The sequence below is a fragment of the Marmota monax genome, unplaced genomic scaffold (genome assembly GCF_021218885.2).
Source record: "Marmota monax isolate L192 unplaced genomic scaffold, Marmota_monax_Labrador192_F-V1.1 WCK01_AAM20220418_F8-fsc00012, whole genome shotgun sequence".
NCBI lineage: Eukaryota > Metazoa > Chordata > Mammalia > Rodentia > Sciuridae > Marmota > Marmota monax.
In genome coordinates, this window is record NW_026695227.1 from 33,279,405 (window position 1) to 33,293,271 (window position 13,867).

Here is a 13,867-nt window from a genome sequence, read left to right on the forward strand (position 1 = left end):
ACTTGAGGGTGAAAAAGAACTTGCCTAGGGAAGGAAAGCAGGGCCACTGTGGGGGAACAGGACTGGGAGTGGGTGGGGGAGAGGAAGGAAAAAGAATGAAGACTACTCTGGCAACTCCAGGCAGCGAGTGTGGAGACTGCGGGGCCTTCAAACCCGGGTGACAAGCCACATCGAAGTTTCAACTTCTTTCTTTGGATTAGAGAAAGGGGAATGAAGGGAAGGGAGGGGGCTGGCAATAGGAAGGACAGTAGAATGAATCAGACATAACCTTTCTATGTTCATATATGATACATGAGCAGTGGAACTCTACATCATTCACAACCAGAAGAATGGGAAGTTGTACTCTATGTCTGTATAATATGTCAGAATACATTCTAGTGTCATGTATAACTAAAAAAGAACGAATTTTAAAAAGAATAACATAAATGAATTTTTTTAGAAAAGTTCCAACTTCTGACACAGTCTCAAAATGTCTTTCTGTAGCAGGTGCCATCACCTGTCTCACAGGGCCATTATGTAGACTAGGTGACACAGTGCCTAGGGACCACTGAACCTACTCAGTGTATTTCAACCATATACAGGTTCAGATATCGCCCAATACCTGCCTGGCTAAAACCAGAGAGCAAAGATCCACAGGAGGCCAGGGACTCAGAGGAAAGCAAGAATCAGACCAAGAAAAACTAGGGCGATGCAGAGGCCAACATCCCAGGTTACAGAGTCCACTTGGAAAACCAGCTGGCACTAGGGCTTTGGTAGGGTGTGTCCCCACCAACACCATGTTGAAATTTGATCCCCAATATGGTAGCAGCTGTGGGAGGTGGGGTCTTTGGAATGTGACTAGATCAAGAGAGCACCACCCTCATGAATGGATCAGTTCTCTCTAGAGCAGGCTGTTGTGAAGAAGCCTGGCATCTCCCCTCAGTCTCTCTCACCCAAGTGCTCCACCTGCACATGTCACTTCCCCTTTCCACTTGGCTGCCACAGAGACGCAGCGTGAGGCCCTCACCAGAAGCCAAACAGATGCTGGGGCCATTCTCTTGGCCCTCCAGAACCATAAGTCAAAACAAATCTCTGTGTTGTTTTTTTTTTTATATAAATTACCCAGACTCAGCCATTCTGTGATAGCAATAGAAAACAGACTTTATTGCAGGAGAAGCATGGAACAGACACAATCCCAGTCAGGGGACAGAGAGCTTCTTGGCAGTGACAGCCCAAGACAGCCACTTGAAAAGGGTTTGCACTTGAACCAGCCTCCTGGGTGTGTGCACTATCTCTGCAGTTAAGCAATGAAAAGCCACCAGGACAGAGGGAACTAGCCTCCCCACATCAGAGTATGGCCCCACTGAAGACAACAGGGGAGAAGATAGGACTGGGATTATGGTGACAGGCAAAGCATTTCCTGGGTTGGAAAGGGGACTCTGGGATGGACAGGGAGGAGGTGAATGGCTTCTGCAGCCTTCCGCACACAGCCACCACCTGCCCATCATCTGGAAGCCTTTTTGGATGCACAGCTACTGCTCGAGGTTTTGGCAAGGGGATCCTTGAGCTCGCCGCCACAGCTGCCTTTAGTCTTGACCTCCATAGCCACAGGTTTGTAGCTGTAACTGGTCGAGGTGCCAAAGCCCACATTGAAGCCAGCCCCTCCTGCGCCTGCATTGGTGCTGCTGATGACAGCTGTAAGGGCAGAGAGAAGACCCCAGCCCAGTTGGCCCTGTGCCCTGGACTACTCCTTCAGCATGCTCTCTCTCTTTTTCACTCTCTTTAGTTTACTAAGAGATTTTCATGAGCTCTGATATGTGGCTTCATTTTTCATGTACTCAGCCCCATATAATCAAGCTTTTTCTAGTGGTCTGCGAAAATTTATCAATACCAGAATTTCAGCTCTTAGCAGCCAGGACTCTTCTCAGGAACTTCCCCACAGACAGAACCAAATGATGACAGGCCCTTCACTGAGGGAGACCTTCTGATCGCTGCTGATGCCGAAGGAGGCTGCTGGCAGTATCCCTGCCTCTCCGAATGCAGCACCTCCCCACCTCTCCCTGGGGTTTAAGCATAGAGTGGGTTGTTTCAGCTGCTCTTTTTCATTATTCAGCTTTCAGGTCCCCCTTAACTCCTTTTCCTGAAATCTGGGACTTCTACATTGGCCTGACCTCAATAGGAAAAGAAGGTCGTCATTAAGCATTGTTCTTATAGCCAACAGTTGGATTAGACACTGTTGGGTATCACCGAATTTTTCGGTAGATTGCGCTTCTGTTTTTCATAATATTGTTATTCTCCATCCATCATTTCCCTGTGGTTACTAAAGCCAGTTCCCTGATTTCTGTCTTATATCATGGGATTAAAAGGCCAGATTTCTAGTAAGGTGATGAAGGGTGGTACTGAGATGTGCAGGTACTTACAGATGCTCACAGAATTTGGGTATTCACCAATCATCCTGCAAAGGGAGAATAAAACAGGTAAATCTCTCATAAACAATTGCCCCATCTGTGAATTAACCTCTTCTCTCAGAACATGCTCTCCAAGCCCATCCCATCCTCTTCCCATATCCCAGGGGGACCTGTCAAGAGGACTAAAGTGAACTCTGTTGTAGGGAGTCATTCTCCACCAGAGGCATCAGGATTATCTCTTCTGTGAGACAGCTTTGCCTCCAGTCCTCTATAGTTATGCCATTAGTCTTAGACAATTAAGAAAGAGCTCACATCCTTACTGGGCCCTAGGTTTCTCCAAAGTGACCTTGAACTTGAATGACCCTTGGAGGCCATCTTGTCCCTCCTCTCCAAGCCAGGTGAAGGACCATAAGATGTTCTGTTGTTCTAACACTGCTGACATTGATACTCCCTGCTCCATGACCTCTTTGGGACTTTTACAACTCAGTCCTTCTTGCTGTCTAACTTAAGCCTTCCGTACCACGTGGCAAGCCCATGTGCTGTAGGATTTATTCAGTTGGACCTTAACAGAACTAACCCGCTTGCCTTTGGGCTGCCTACTAAAGAAGAGAGAACACTGCCCCAGGCAGAAGGTATCTGCCCCTCACCTGCTCTCCTCGCCCTCCAGCAGCTTGCGGTAGGTGGCGATCTCCACGTCCAGGGCCAGCTTCATGCTCAGGAGCTCCTGGTGATCGCGCATCATCCGGGCCAGCTCCTCCTTGGCCTGCTGCAGGGCGCCCTCCAGCTCATCCAGCTTGGCCCGGGCATCCTTAAGGGCACAGTCACCCCTCTGCTCCGCGTCAGCGATGGCCGTCTCCAGACTGGAGCACTGGTGGCAAGCAGATTTAGCACTTTACGTCAGAGCCCAGTTCTGACATCTTGCTTGGACATCGCTCCCTCCTGTGGCCCTGACTGATAGCAAATGCTTTGAGATCCTCCAGGTTGATCACTAGAGGTGAATCCATCCTTCCCCTGGCTCACCCCAGTTGATGCCTCCGCATCTGAAGATGGAAGTACTGTTTTTAATGTGACAAACTCCTGCTGTTAGGTAAAATCAGGTGACCTGCCAGAGGACACTGCAGATGGGGCTGTGTGCCTGCATGCATGTAAAAGCCTCCGGGGACTTCTTGAGTCTTTTAGTATGGACATGTTCTGGTCACTCAGCTAATGTTTGGTGGGATCTAAGGATCAGGCTTCTTTGTGGAGTGTCCCCTTTCTGTGGAGGCAAGTTTACTTCATGTCCAGAAAAACAACAACTGAACCAGAGGAAAAATGGATTTCTAGAATGCCACCTTCTTCTGTTAGGCAACCCCCAGAATGCCATCTCCCATGGCATTTTGGGTGAGTAGCTCACAGCCTGAGGAGATGCCCAGGACCTAGTTGCCTAACCACAGAAAACCATGTCTCATCCTTGGAACTGTGAAGGTCTAGTGATTTGGGGGATGATAATAAATTCTGTCATTTGAATTCAAACTGTCCTTTGCTCTTTTTTGTTGACCAAGAACCCCAGAATGAACCCAGGGCACATCAAAAGCTTAGGTCTTATGAATGCAGTGTCTAAAATCTTGACATTCTTTGATACAAATGCTACATTTGTTACTCTGAGCTTCTTTGAGCAGGGCAGGAAAGACCCTTGACTGAAGGCCCTCAAAAGGAGACTTGATGAGGACCGAGTGTCACAAAGGATATCACATGTTTACTACAGAGACATCTTCCCTGACCCCCAGAACACAGTGACATTCTGATCTTAAAAAGTCACTTTCTGGTAATAAGTGCACCCAACTGTGAGCACACAACATTTTATCAGCTAGATACCATCATCAAATGCCAAGGGAGCTTCAACATCACAATTTTTTCTTGCATTTACATATATCTTGATTAAGCAAAGAACTTAAATAAGTTCTTACTTAATTCTAAGTTCTTATTTCTTCTTCCCAGCATTATGAGCCTACTACACAGAGAAGTAATAGTGTGTGTGTATATGTGTGTGTTCACACGTGTGCTCATACATGTGCACAGGCACAGGATGAGGGGTGAGGGATAAAGTGAAGGGCAAGGAAATGGGACAACTGGTCTCCACAGAACCACAGGTGAGGTGGCACAAGTGTGGTTGCAATCGTGCTATCCCAGAGATGGGGAACTGAGTGCAGTGCCCGCCACATGTAACCACCGTGAGGAAGACCCCCACCAGGGGCTTAGGCTGAGTCTAGGGTGGGAGGCTATTTCTTCCCCATTTTGTTCCAAAATCAACTGCAGATTCTCCTTCCTCCAACAAGAAATAGCCATGTCAAACCTTAAAAAGGCTTCCTTTTACCTACGGCATCAGGCCTAAACCCACTGCCTGACTTAGAAGGTGTCCAGAATCCGCCTACCCCTATCTCGTGGTCTCCTCTACTCCAGGCCACCTTGCTGCATTACCTGCCTTCTGCCCCAGGGAAGCAGCCCTCCTCCCTGCACATGCACCATGCACGTGCCTGCCTCCGTCTGTGGCTCCTGCTGGCTCCTTCGGTGGCACACCTCTCAGTCTTCCCTTTGCCTCCCATCCCGGTGCAATCCCAGCCCCTGCAGACAGCTTCCCTCGCGTCCCCACTCATCTCCAGCCCCTCTGGATTCCCATGGCATCTACAGTGCACGCTGCACTGTGTAGAAGGCGCTGCTGTCCCCACGCGCTCGATCCTCCCCTCCCTATGAGTTGTAAATACCTACGGAGCGGACCACGTCTTACCCTTTATTCATATTCTGTCTTGTCCAGATGGGTGCCCAATCAACCCCATTCACGGACTCATTTCATAGAACCCACCTGCTTCTTCACATTTCCTATTTCCGAGTGGATCCTCTGAACCAGCCGGTTGAGCTCCGAGATCTCTGTCTTGGTGAGCTTGAGGTCGTCCCCATGCTGGCCTGCTGCAACCTGCAGTTCCTGGATCTGAGGTTGGATGGCAAGAGAGAAGGAGCACAGGTCAGATAGAAGTCACCTGCTGAGGGGTGCTCGGCACAGGGACGGTGCCCCCAAGCATTCTCATTATTGAAGCAATATGAGCACAAGAGAAGGAGTTGGGGGGTAAGTGGGCAGGAAATAATGCTTTTCTTCTGGAGAGGAAGGGCCCTACCCTAATTCAATAGGATTCTTGGGTTCTCAAACATGAGAGCCTTGTAGAGTTTGAATTTTCTGTCCTCATTTTGCTTGAGTTGGAAAGAAGAAGAAAACCTGAGATATGTAGGTTATTCATAGACACGATATCAAAGTTCTATCAGGGTTGTGGCTGTCATGGCCTCAGAGTTCAGTCAAAGGCCAGGGCAGGGGAAGGGCTAAGCCCCATGTGCATTCCTAACACATGCCAAGACTGCGGGTGATCTCCCCGGGCCATGGAGAGGCATTTCCACACACATGCACGTACACATCAAATGCACACACAAGCACATACATACACACACATGCCACGTGTGCACATAAGCATGCACAATGCAGTCCCAGCTGTAGTTACTGGGCTTTGGCGCATCTGGCACCCAGCTCACCTTGCCCTGATACAGGGCCTCGGCCTCAGCCTTGCTCTTCTGGGTGGTCTCCTCATACTGGGCACGGACCTCATCAATGATGCTGTCCAGGTCCAGCTGCCGGTTATTATCCATGGACAGGACAACAGATGTGTCACTGATATGGGACTGCATCTGAGCAATCTCCTGGAGGACAGTGAGGGGAAGGGAGCCAGTTAGGGGGTCCCTGTGAGGGGACCACTTCTCCTGACCCTCCCTGGACACATGTCTTGCTATCCTCAATGTGGAGCTCTGCCTCAGTGTCACCGGTTGTCTGGCATGAGAGTGGGTCCTTGAGCTTCAGACCCCCGTGATGGGACCGCTCTCTACCATGCCCTCAGGACTCTCCCACCCCTCTCCCCTCTTCCTCAAAATCTAGCAAGGCCCCCCTTGCCCCACAGAATCAAGCCACTCTTCATGTGGCACTTGCAGGCCTCAAGGGAATGACTGCCACCTTTCCCCTCTCCAGGTTTCTGTTTCCTCCCACACCCCTGGAGCTTTGACAGCAGGCTTCTGGATCATCACTTCTTCTGCTCCTTCAGGCAGGAACATCGGGCCCTTCCCAGCACCCACTGAACTCTTTTCTCCAGGCTCTAGGATGGCCCAGGTGGGATTCACCCTGCTTTGCCTCTGCTCTCTCAAAGCTCCTCTGCATGTTGGTTTTCGTGCCTGGCCATGAACTCCTGGGGGACAGGGATCATTCCCTCTCCCTCAAAGCCTTGGTCATTGCTTAGCACCCAGTGAGGTCTTGGCAAATGTCAGCTGCACCAAGTTAAAGACTTCTTCCTCCCACCCCTTGGCCACAAATCCTTGGTCAAGGGCAGCATCCCATAACACAGAGGTCAGCAAAGTCCTTACCCCTTCGTAGAGATCCTTGAAGAATTTGATCTCCTCTGTCAAGGAGTCCACCTTGGCCTGGAGCTCTACCTTGTTCATGTAGGCAGCATCCACATCCTGATGTACATAAGACAGTCAGGCTGCCCTAGATGGGCAGCTGCCTTCCCTGCCCTGCCCTCCCTGCCACAAAAAGCCACAGCTCCCTGGTGCTCTCAACCTCCCTGACCTCATGTTTTGGAATGACCCAATTCCTGAAAGCAAAACAACTCAAGTGCAGTACAATAGCCACACTAGAAGTACAGCAGAATGTCTGGATTTAAGCTGGCACATGCTAGGAGCAGCCACATCCCAGGAAGGGACTTCGTGCAAGGAACTAGAGTTAGAATCCCAGTCACCCTTGCCCAAAGAACTGAGTGGCCCAGAGCGTCCCTTCCCTCATCTTGCGAACACCACTGGGCCAGGCGGTCAGGACCCCTCCAGGCATCTTCCAACCGTGCCTGGGCCCTCTCACCTTCTTTAGCATCACAAACTCATTCTCGGCAGCAGTTCGTCTGTTAATCTCCACCTCGTACCTGTTGAGATAATGCAGCTGTGAAAACCCTCACCAAGCAGTCAGTGGTCCCCTCTATGCCACAAGTGGGGTGGAGACCAGGAACTCCTGGTGCACACATGACAGTTCCAAAGGGCATGGGGGCAAGGACAGGCTCAACGTCCATTTCCAGCTCCTCAGCTCATAGACAGTCTTCCCTAAAATGGTTCACCTGAGAAAGCACCAGTGGTGGAGAGTCCCCCAGATCTACCTTCCCACCTTCCTCTCAAAACTGGCCGCTTCTGTGTCACAGCAGAAAGGCACACACCTTCATATGCTGCTATGGCCCAGGGTGCCAACGTCTCCCAGGCACAGAACAAACACTGTATGTTGTATCTGTTTCTTAAACATTTTTTCCTCTTCCAGGTGAAGTGAGGTCTTAGAAACTGTTTGACTGGGACTGGGATGTTCTTCACACAGACATATTATAAATTGGGGAGGGCAGATTATGGATCATTGTATTTAAACAGACCACCTCTTCCATCCCTTGCTATTATCAAAGAATGTACTACAGGACATTTGTTAGAACAAGAACTTGAGCATTGGTAAAAAATAATAAAATAATAATACTAACAATAATAATGATAATGTAGAATGTCAGATATACATATAAGGAAGAATTCAGGCTTATAAAGAAAGTCTGCAATATGATATGATATGAATGAACTTTGAGGACATTATGCTAAGTGAAATAAGCAGTTACAAAAGGTGAATATATATCATTCCATTTATATGAGGTTCTTAAAGTAACAAATCATAGAGATGGGAAATAGTATGATGGTTGCCAGGGACTAGAAAGAGGAAATGCTTTCTGGAAATTTGGAAGATAAGTGACTTTATCAACTAGGAAAAACACCCTTTTTTGCAAGTCAGATGGTTTTCAATTTTTTAAAAAAAAAAAAGAGAGAAGGGAGGAAGAATAGGAAAGACGGTAGAATGAATTGGACATAACTTCTCTATGTTCGTATATGAATATATGACTAGTGTATGTCCACATCATTTACAATCACATTCATAATTAGAATAAGTTCTACTCCATGTATGTATGATATGTCAAAATATACTCTATCGTCATGGATATGTAAAGAGAAAAAAATAACTGTGAAGGACTACAAAAAAAAGAAAGAAAGAAAGAAAAGCCTACATTGTCAGCTGTGGATCATTTAAAATGATTTATAATGATGAGTCATTAATGTGGTTTTAACATGTGATCATTCACCTAAGAATTATATGTTTAACGTGGGGTATTTTGCAGGAAGTTGGGATCAGTGAGCAAAACAAACTCCTTCCTTTAAGAAGCAGAGTAATACAAACAATAAATAAATAAATTATATAGAATACTGGAAAATGATAAGTGCTATGAAAGAAAGAAAAAACAAAAAAAACTGGGAACAGATCCAGAAAACTGAATAACACTACTCTCACAAAACTCTTTACAATCTATTTGTATGAATAGTTTTCCAGAACTTGCAGAGGAATGAAGATAATATTAGACTAGAATCCTATAATTCTAACAAGAATCAACATCCTCCATGGATAACTAAGCCAATGAAAGAAAATCAGCCCTGTTCAACTCATTAAGAAATCTGTTTCCGCTGGGGAATGATATTGGCCAAATTATATTATATTGTGTGCACGTATGAATAAGTAACAACAAGTCCCACCACTATAATAATTATCATGCACCAATAAAAATACAGAAAAAATAAAAATAAATTTTTAAAATAAAAATTTAAAACTTTCTTTTTGAAAACTATTTTTATGTCTTATACTTATTTAACAAAATTAACAACACATTTTGTTATTTGAATAACTCAACCCAGAATAAATCTTAAGCATTTAAAAACTCATGGTAATTAAGAAATAAACTTTCTAAAATTTCAAGTTACAGGTGTATTTCATGAGCAAGGTCAATAAAAGACATAAAGGTATAAAAATATATTACATTGTAATCAAATGATATGGGGAAAGTGGCTTGAAATTTTCAGTTCCAATGGGACAAGGGTCAGGTTGAGTTTATAATTTTTAAAGCAAAACTTTTTATTAACTTTTTGATGAAAGACGGTGGGTGTTAAACTGCAGTGGCACCTAGATGCAAGTGAATATATTTAAATGATGATGTAGCCAATATTATTCTAAATGGCAATATACATAATATGCTTGAAATGACAGCCTTTACAACTACTTAAATTCATAAGAATTTTTAGGAGTCAAATTTTTAAAATAAATTGTGAGAATGTTTTTAAATGGTGAGTTTTTAAAAATTATTTTAGGGAATCTATGAGGAAAAACCTCATGGTATAGAATGATGCTAAAGACACACACTATCTTTTAGAAACTCATAGTTTAATGGGAAGGTAAATGCACTAAAGCTGTTAATTCAAGGATGTTTTATGATTAGGAGCTTCTATGCAATGTCATAACAGGTACAACATAAAAAAGACCCACAGACAGAAGAGATTAGTGATAAAATTAAATTTAAAATAATCATAATAAATGCAAGTAATATTTATTTAACTACCTTTCTTCATGCTAAACATCATGCTAAGCTTTTCAGTATTTCTTTTAATTCCCACAACAGTTCTATGAGGTCAGTTCTATCTCAAGTTTACAAATGATGCTAAAGACATTAAGAGACTTGGCCAAGGTTATACTGGTAGTTTATAGTGAAGTTAGGACTCAAATCTAGGACTTTGACATCAGGGAAACAATGTCTTACACATGTGTTGTACTTTAATTTTTTTAAGAGCTGTGAAGACATAACTATCAGGCATTATCTTCTCAACAGCTTTTTTTAGGTATTAAGGCAGGTATCAGCATTTGATTTTGGGTTGGGGGTGCTGGGGATTAAACCCAGGGTTACTCTGCCACTGAACTACATCCCAAGTCCAAGTCCCCCTCTTTTGGGTGGAGGTGAGGGGAGAGAGTCCCACTAACTTACCCAGAACTTGGGACCCTCCTAGGTAAGTGTCTGGGATTACATTTGCACACCAACCCACCAGGCTCATGTTTGATTTTTATAAATTTTATTAACTAAATTCACAGTGCATCAGGAGGCTCACCTATGCTGCTCAATGAGTTAATGGCAATTCTGCAACTCCAGACCTTTAACCTCTAAAAGGTATAGTCCCTGGAGGCCTCTGCCAGGGACTTCCAGCCTGCAGCCTCCTCTTTCTTCCATACCTTGCTCAAACACCACTTGGAGTCCAATTTACATCTTAATTCCACTTGAACTCAGTCCACACTGTATTCATTTCTGTTATCTGAAAGTATTCTGCAAGTTTGCCCCTACAATCTATGTGCTCTCTGTGGTCAGGGACTATGTCACCTCCCTTGGGGTCTCTATGCAGGCTCGGGCCAGGGTTCCTTTTCAGGATACAGTTGGACAGGCATTGAATGGGGAGCAAGAGAATGAATTCAGTTCTGATCATCTCCACTCCCTGGAAGTGCAGACGAGGTCACCTGTGCCTAGAAATGCTGACAACTGGAAGCAAACTTCCAAACTGTCAGGTCACAGTGAACCTCTCATTATTGGCTCAACTCAGAGGGAGACACAATATGGGCTTCCAAACACATTTTCACTTATTCTCCTGAAAGGTGAGGTTCAAAGGCACACATGCTTCAACATGAAGTAAGTCTTCATTTTTGCTTAGATTTGAAATTTGTTCTGGGATTGGCAGAGCATCTCACTTTCTGAGAACTACCATGGAAAGTGTCAGTCAGGAGAAACTACAAAGCCCCTTGAGTTGTCCATCTGATTGAGCCCATTCTCTTTCCCCATTCCTCTATTTCCAATGCTAGAAACTGAACACACATTTCCTGTAATTCAGAGCACCTTTCTGGATAGATCCATTGTTTTCCTAAGTCTCATTCTGTTTAAATGACTCCCCCTCCTCTGTGGGAAAGAAAACAGCAATGCTCTCAGCAAAGGAACTAAGAAGGCAAAAAGAGATTGGCTTGAGATGGAAACCTCATCTGTAGTCAGACTCTGCAGTGGGCTCTGCTCTGCCTCCCACTCACCTCTTCTTGTAGTCCTCCACCACATCACGCATGCTCCTCAGCTCCGAGTCTAGCCTCACCCTGTCTCCAGAAAGTGTCTCCAGCTGCTTCCGCAGGGTACTGATGCGGGCTTCATAAATGGACTCCAGGCTTTTCCTGCTGTTGTTCAGGTCCAGCTGCTGCAGCAGGTTCCACTTGGTCTCCAGCACCTGGTTCTGCTGCTCCAGGAACCGCACCTGGAACACAAAAGTGGTCAAGGCCCAGAGGCTGCATGTTGTTGCCTCTTGAGAGGGAAACAGGAAGGCTCATCAGAGGCGGAGCCAACCAAGCAGACATGCTCCTCTGGGTCTCTAAGACAAGAAGCAAGATCCAGTTGAAAATAAATCAGGAGGCAGACTTGAGCAACGGTGCCATCTGGCTCTGCCTCGGTGAGTTTTCATGTGACTGAGAGTTTCTCCTGCTATACATGCTGGGAAGCGGGGAGAGGGGAGAATTGAACTGAGAAGCAACTGGAATATCTCACTAGTGGTTTGGATGCTCTTCCTCCCATGGAGACTAAATTGCTCTTGTTTCTTACTGTTCAAAGTGGGTTCTCACATCTTTACAGGGGTTCCTTCAACTTTAGTCCCTCTGCTGCTCACCCACATCCTTCTTGTCACCTATGTCTAAACTTGGGGGACAGGAGAAAACATGCTCAGGAACAACACACTTAGAAAGAGGAAGCAGATGGCCCCTGTCTTCCAAAATAGTAGCTGTGTTTCTTTAACTCATGGCCTTTCCCCTCCAGCCACCTCACTCCTCCTTAGCAGAGCGAGAAAGAGGTCCACCCTCGGCTGTTTATCAACTTGGGCCCATTTCTTATGTCTTAGTTTCCTCATCTGCAAGGCAGAACAATAACAGAATTCTAGGTTGTGCATTGACAAACAAGTCCCTTGGGACAGTACCAGTTGCTGTCCATCATGCTGAGTGATGTCTCCAATGATGTGAGCTATTGTCATTATAATTAACGTTCCTATGTCACACTCATGGTCTAGACCTGCTACCCCAGTAGAGACAAGAGAAGCCCATTCCTGTCTCCTCCCATTCACTGGGGTCACTGCCACTGAACCGGCAGAGTCACCTTCCTTGTTACATTTTGGAGAACAATCCCTCCCCAAACATAGAACCTGACATGCCCTCTTTCCAAATGTCCCCTCAGCCTGATGCTAGTTTTCTCTTTTCTCTCGCCTCCTCTTCAATCCCCTCTTGCCTTTTAATTTCTCTCCATTCACCAAACCCTGTGACATCCTCTAACTCCCTTGTGCTGAGTGTGTGTCCCCATTTCCTTGAGTGAAACTGGGAGCCATCAAAGGATCCATTCTACAAGTCTCCTGCCTCTGAGCATGCCGTCTTTCCCAGAGTCTTGTCCCATACAAGGAAGGAACAGGCTCCCCTGTATTGGGAGTTTGTGCCAGTCACTGTAAACATCCCAGCTGATCATTAAACTCACTGGGGTAGGATCCTTTACTGTGACATTTTACAAAAAGGAAAGGTAGGCTCAGAAAGGGATTAGTTCACCCTGGTTCACATGCAGCTCATCCTCAGGAGAATGGGTACAGAACTGGGGGGAGGCGGGAAATAGGGGTAATGCAGGGACAGGCACATGTTCCAGTACCCACCTTGTCGATGAAAGAAGCAAACTTGTTGTTCAGCACCTTGATCTGCTCCTTCTCCTGGGCGCGCACCTTCTGGATCTCGGGGTCTAGCTCCACACTGAGGGGGGCCAGGAGGCTCTTGTTGACAATGACCTGGGGGATGCCACCAGGAGGGCACACGGACGGACACGTGGGCCCCAGCCCTGCGCTGCCAAACACTGTGCCCACGAAGCCGCCTGGGCGGCCGCCGCCCACACCCCGGTGGCCCAGGGCATAGCCGCCACCCCGCGCTGCTGCACTGAGCGCCAAGCGCCGGCCGCCCCCCACGCAGAAGAGGCTCTTGCTACCGAAGGTGGCAGCGCTCTTGACTCCGGCCCTAAAGGAGGCAGGACTGCTGCTGAACCTGCCAGAGATGACAGCCGAGCAGCCGCTGAAGCCCAGGCGCTCCCCGCTGGGGTAAAGGGTCAATTGGCGGCTCATGCTGGTGAGGACGGGTCGCTGGGCGGTGCAGGGCAGGGCGGCAGGCCAGGTGCAGACAACAGCTGCTCTCTCTACACAGCTGGCCCCTTAAATAGCCCAGTGAGGCCGGCAGCCTGGAGTCACCCTAATTTGTATGTTGGGAACACTTTTTAGGTGACTTGGGGCCCCCTGGGTTCTTCATTTAGGAAATGAGCATCCTTTCCCCAAGATTTTTGTCTCTTCCCCCTGAACTCTCCGTGAATCCCCTATAAAAATGACCAGAACCCTGTATTTTCTTTGCTTACCTCCTGCATTATAATAATTTAGCTACCTTATCTCCACTTGCTGTCCTCCAATTACTGGGGTCATCACTGCCAAGATCTTCAGTG

At 46.7% G+C, this 13,867-nt stretch overlaps 1 protein-coding gene across 1 annotated transcript; it reads right to left on the reverse strand.

Moving 5' to 3' along the window:
* Positions 1-1,126: 1,126 nt before the first annotated feature.
* Krt72 (keratin 72) lies at positions 1,127-13,567 on the reverse strand. The gene is made up of 9 exons (XM_046435589.2): positions 13,044-13,567; positions 11,407-11,621; positions 7,309-7,369; positions 6,819-6,914; positions 5,943-6,107; positions 5,227-5,352; positions 3,035-3,255; positions 2,400-2,434; positions 1,127-1,674 (listed from the first exon to the last, which is right to left on the reverse strand). The coding sequence occupies exons 1-9, from the start codon at positions 13,497-13,499 to the stop codon at positions 1,484-1,486; spliced, it is 1,566 nt and encodes a 521-aa protein (XP_046291545.1). The 5' UTR covers positions 13,500-13,567; the 3' UTR covers positions 1,127-1,483.
* Positions 13,568-13,867: the final 300 nt, after the last annotated feature.